Below are 5,577 nucleotides of genomic sequence, written 5' to 3' on the forward strand. Positions count from 1 at the left end.
AGGATACGAAAGATTGTACATGGAGAGTAAGTCATTCTCCTCACCTTGGGAGCAGCATCTTCTCTGCTCTCATTTTAGAGGCTTATTTGCCACCATTGGCCAGAGCTGCCTCATATCAGGCTCCACTTCCCTCTGCTCCCCTCTGCTTGCAGAGAGGGGATTGAGGCCAGGAAGGCCTTTCCTCCAGGCCGAGTGCCAACTCAGCCTCCCTCTCCATTTGACAACTTGTGGTTAACATCACTGGAGCAGGAGCGGGGGCAACTGGTCCCTCTCTGACTCAGAGTGGCAGGTCTTATGTTCATAAGTTAGCTGACCACCGCCTGTTCTGTGAGGTCAAGTCTGCTAGGGTTTGCGTGCTTGTGTCACTTGGAGAGTCGGGGGCATTTCAGCTCAGCAGAGTTTGGAGGGTGCAGAGATAGAATCCATTGGGTCCTCCTGTGTGTGTATTTCTGGGGGTGAAGGGTAGGGGGATGTGGCTGGGCCTGCTGAACATTCACTCCTTGAGTCCTGATGGCGACAGCCTTCTGGTGAATGTTCTCTGTGTGTCAGGTTCAGCTTGCCTCTAACCCTGTGCTGGACGCCTGGTATGGTGCTCGGGATTGGGCCTTGGACCACCTGGATGACGATGCCGTCTGGATCACCAGGAAAGAATATGAAGAGAAGGGAGGAGAGTACTTCAAGGAGCATTCTGCTTCCAACATCTACGTCCCCATCCACCTGCCAAAGCAGGCTTCACGCTCCTCAGAAGCCCAGGCGTCAGGCAAAGGCTCAGGGGCCAGTGGAGGCAGTGCTGGTGAGCAGGCATAACAGAGGGGCCCCTCTCGATCTTGGGCCATGTCGGCTAGTGTGACAGGCAGTGACTGTGCTAGATGTGTCTGGCCCAAGTCTACTGGGAACATTGGGCTGCAAGATGGATTTCTCCTGGGGAGAACATGAAGGGACACTGGGAGTTACCCTCTAAAACTTTCCCTTCCTCTGGGGGCTTCTGCAGTGAAGAAACTTCCAGTGACCTGGTGTCTTTGTTGAACCAAGATGAGCTGTAGCACCTGCTGCCTAGAGCAGTAAATGAAGACAGTGGAGGACAGAAATGCCCTTATTTCTTACTGCATTTTAAATCCCTTTTTGTTTTCAAAAACGTTGAAAATTTATATTGTCAGTGTAGATATTTTTCTACGTTTATTCAGAAATTGTGTGAATGCCCAGCAGTTTGAGGTCTTCCACATACATGTAAAAAGATAATATTTATGTAATAAGAGTTCTCCACAAAACCTCAGGAGCTGTGAATATTTCCCTTTTCCTGTTACTTCCTCTTTCAAATGAGAGAAAAGGGTCCAAAGAGGGAAATCAAGTTGTACAGTGTAAGTCTGTTAGGGGCCTGCGTGGTGCCCACTTCTGAATGGGCAGAAATGGTGTCTTGGTCCAGCTTTTGTTCAAACTTTTTTTTGCTGGAAACTTTTCCACCACATGAGACCTTCCTACAAATTTTTAAAATTTTGTCCCTGTGTGTTTTGACTGCGTAACATTTTCTGGCCTTTCTAAAGAAAGAAGTGGGCTGGAGAAGGTTACTCCTGTAGCCTTTTCAGTGTTGCCATACCTCATTCCCTGCACCTTTGTAGCTCCATCTTAGGTGGACAAATGACCCCTCTCTTTTACAGAGATTGCTTGGTAAGAGTTTTAACTCTCAAACATCCAGTAATTGAGCACAGAATGCCCCTGAGCTGCTAGTGTCCTGTCTCAGGGTCCGTATGTTTCAGTCCCATGGAGCCTCTAGCTCTGATGCCTCTGATGAGGCCACCTCAGCACCTGTTTGCTCAGACAGTTTACCAAGGGTGAGCACCTGGAATTCCACTCTTCGGGGCCTAGAAACTGAAGACCAGGAGGGGGCAATGGTGATTGTGGAGAAGGAAGAAAACTTGGGCCGACCCAAGATCTCCCACACGTTGCCAGTGAGCCACTGGCCGTCCATGCTTGGGCCCACGGACTGATGAGCTGGTAATAACCATGAGCTGCTAAGAAAGGATAGATGCGAAGAAGAAGGCAAAAGCAGCTTCCATGTGAGAAAGATTTTCCTAGCACATTTCCAGGGCTCGGTCCCTAGTGTGGGGCGTGCAGGAGGCAACCCATCAATGATTAATTGCTTTTTGACCTGGAGTCTTTTCCCCATCGTCAACAGTTTAAACAGCCTGAACAGCAGTGGTGAGTGGTCAAGATGGCCATGGAGGTCAAGCTGCCCTGAAGGGGAAGGTCCCTCAGTGGGCAGGTAAGCTGGGACACATCAGTAAAACAGGTGTTTGTCCTCTTAAGGGTTCATGTTGACTCAGGGAATTGAGGAGGTCAGGGCAGCTCTCAGGGGTGGCCTCTTACGGGGATCAGGGCTCCTTTCTCTGGCTAAAATGTGGTAGGGGGTATCCCCCTGCTGCCCACTTATGCTGTCCCTGCCTCCCACTGGCACCTGTGGAAATAAACAGTTTTGCCAAAGGAACAAATAAGGTAAAAATGTATGAAAGTAGAAGTTAAAAGTAAAATAAGCGTTAAAATATGGGTAGACAAGGCTAACCCAAGAAATGGAGAAACCAAATTGGTATGCAAATACAGTATGCAAAGATTATTTTATGCCTATGAGTAAGGGATTAAGTGAATGAGATGAAGTCTGTCATTTCTGAACTTTGTGGTTAAGTCATTACAAGAAAATCACAAAATTATAGAATAGTATTAAAAAATGTACACAGAGCCCAGCCAGCATGGGCATTGACATATGAACCAGGAGGTCACGGCTCGATTCCTTGGTCGGTGCACATGCCCAGCTTGTGAGCTCAATCCCCAGTGTGAGGCGTGCAGGAGGCAGCCCTTCAATGATTCTCTCTCATCGATGTTTCTATCTCTTCCTCTTCCTTCTTTCTGAAATCAATAAAAAAAAATTTTTTTTTTTTTATTTGAGTTCTGGCCAGTGAATATGGGCAGAAGAGATGTGCACCATTTCCCGGGCTGGCTTCTATCAATCTCCCATAAGAGCACCTCTCTCCTCTTTCCCCAACCACTGGGCTGCATGGAGAGCAGTCTAAGGCCCAAGAGGAGCGTGGGGCCAAGTCCTTAAGTGACAGGATTCTTCACTGAGCCACAAATAAATTCTTACTATGTTAAGCCACTGAGAGCTTTAGCCTTTAGGGGGGACCTAGATCCAATGACGGGTGTCCTCATGAGAGAAAGGAGAAAGATTTGACACATAGGGAAGAGGGCTGTGTGAAGGCAGAGATTGGAGTGATGCAGCTAAAAGCCAAGGAACACCAGGAGCTGCCAGCAGCAGGAAGAGGCAAAGAAGGATTCTCCCCTCGAGCCTTCATAGGGAGTTGGCCCTGGTGACACCTTGATTTGGTAAACAGCACTGTAAGAATAAGTTTCTGTTGCTTTAGGCACCAAGTTATGGTAATTTGTTAGGGCTGCCCTAGGAAACTCACCCAGATGAGCAGGTTAGTCTGGGAATGAGTGTGAGTGCAGGTGGGAAGTTGTTAAGCCATATAGAAGCAAATATGCAGGAGGTTAACCCTACCAGACCGCTGTACCTAATTTTCGGTACTTTGCCTAGTACGTGAAAAAAATGCGTCACAAACTAAAAATAACCAACCAATCGTGGTCAAACCTCATGGTTAGCCATTGCAAATGTCTGCCCCCATGTGTTTGAATTGACTTTGTGTGGATTGACGTGAAAAAATTCTGAAAATTCACAATGAAACTAGCGGCTGATGAACCAAGCACTTCAACAGGAAAGCGAAGGTTCAGGGCCTCAGGTCTGGTAGACTTAATGGGGAAGCAGTTAAAGGGGGCATCTGTAATACTTTACATAATAAAGATAATTTTTTTTAAAGGAAACAAATAACTTGCCAATAAATTGGAGGAGTCCTAGCAATATCAGCACCTGGATGGCAACAGCTTTACCCAGGTAAGCTGGCTCTGGCAGGGAAGGAGTAGAGAAGAAGGGTGTGGAAAGTGCACAGGATCAGAACTGACGGTCTTGGTGAGGCACCCCTTCTGGGGGTGAGCTCGGCACCTCGGAAGCCAGAGGTGGTGTAGTGGGGAGCACAGAGGGGCTGGTGATAGATTTACTAAAGCAACAGAACCCGAGGAAGACTGTCTACAAAAGGTGCCAAGTATTAATGAATCTGTGTCTCACTAGCACCAGGAGGGGGAGTCCTTGAGAAACAGAAAACCACCCAAACCCTCTCCCTGCCCCACTTCTTACTGTATCCTCCTGCTAATCGTTGTTTAGGTAAACCTAGCATGCTCAAATGTCCACCTTAATACAATGAAACTGCAGCATCTTTATGGGAATATAGTAGGAAGAGACCAAAACCAGAAAATTCAAACATTTTAGCAGGTAAAACATACTTATAAAAAAAAAGCCATTATAGGTAGAAGAAAAATGTAATGCAACATTCCAACAGGAATTAAAAACAACTGGACAAGCAAATGCAGTGAGACAGCACAGCACAAATGAAAAACTTGATGGAGATGACCAAACAGGTAGAAGTGAATGGGAACTGACAGGACTCAAAGAATTGAATTAAAGTATCAGAAACCTAAATTCAAGATGCACAAGGGGAAGATATTCAACCGAAAAAAAAGAGAACGAGAAAATAAGAGAAAGTGACAAGAAAAAGAGGCAAAGGCAATCTAATTAAATTTAATATTGTTGAAATTCAACTATATTGAATTTTATATTGATGAGAATAGAAGAAGAAAATGGAACAAAATTAATATTTAGCATGGTAATTCAATAAAACTTTCCTCCCCATGAAAAGAAAACACCCTGAATATAAATACTGTAAAGACACACTGTGTGCATATTTGGGAAAGTTGACTCAGAAGTGTCAATTTAAGAAAGAGCCTACTAAAATTATGTCAACTCTGAGAAAGGTCTTAGTAAAAAAAAGAAATCTTCTGGACCTCCAGGCAAAAAGACAAAGTGGCTTATACAATAAAGAAAAGTTAGATGTCATCAGGCTTCCTAGCAGCAATATATAATATAGAAAGATAAAAGGATAATTAGAAAACAAAGATGAGAAGTGTTTGAGACCATTGAGAAGATGCGACCCCTGGTTGACTTTGGTGGTGGACCTGTCGGTTCCCATAGCTGGAGCTGTTTCAAGGTTGCAGCCTTGAGAGAATCAAGTGTTGCTGAGACCATCTTTCTGTACTGTACTTGCTAAGTTATATAAACTTAAGATTCTGGCTGATGGCTGCCCCAAGACAAGCCTTGTATGTAAGGTCCCTTGCATATTTAACCTGCCACCTGCCAATCTGAACTGGCCTGCCCCTTCAGTTGATCCAGGGGCCAGTTTTAGATTTCATCCCAGGGAATTCAAGGTTGCCAGTGAGCCGAACAGTAAAGAAACTTGTCCTTTTTTGTTTTTTTTTTAAATCAACACAATTTAACTACTAGGAAAAAAACAACAAAAATTTAAAACTACTAGAAAGAGAAAGCACAAATACACAAAATAATAAGGAAATAATTATCAAAACAAGAGTAAAATCATTAACTGCAAATACATCTGAAAAAAAATCTAGGTGAAATAGTTTTTT

At 44.6% G+C, this 5,577-nt stretch overlaps 1 protein-coding gene across 1 annotated transcript in view; it reads left to right on the forward strand.

Moving 5' to 3' along the window:
• Positions 1 to 5,577, forward strand: part of ACTR5 (ARP5 actin-related protein 5 homolog (yeast)) — a 27,728-nt gene that overhangs the window by 17,440 nt on the left and 4,711 nt on the right. The window contains exon 9 of the mRNA XM_005867315.2: positions 550 to 793. Coding sequence (XP_005867377.2) covers positions 550 to 793 — 244 coding nt within the window. The remainder of the gene's footprint in view (positions 1 to 549; positions 794 to 5,577) is intronic.

Source organism: Myotis brandtii, unplaced genomic scaffold (genome assembly GCF_000412655.1).
Source record: "Myotis brandtii unplaced genomic scaffold, ASM41265v1 scaffold248, whole genome shotgun sequence".
NCBI classification, from domain to species: Eukaryota; Metazoa; Chordata; class Mammalia; order Chiroptera; family Vespertilionidae; genus Myotis; species Myotis brandtii.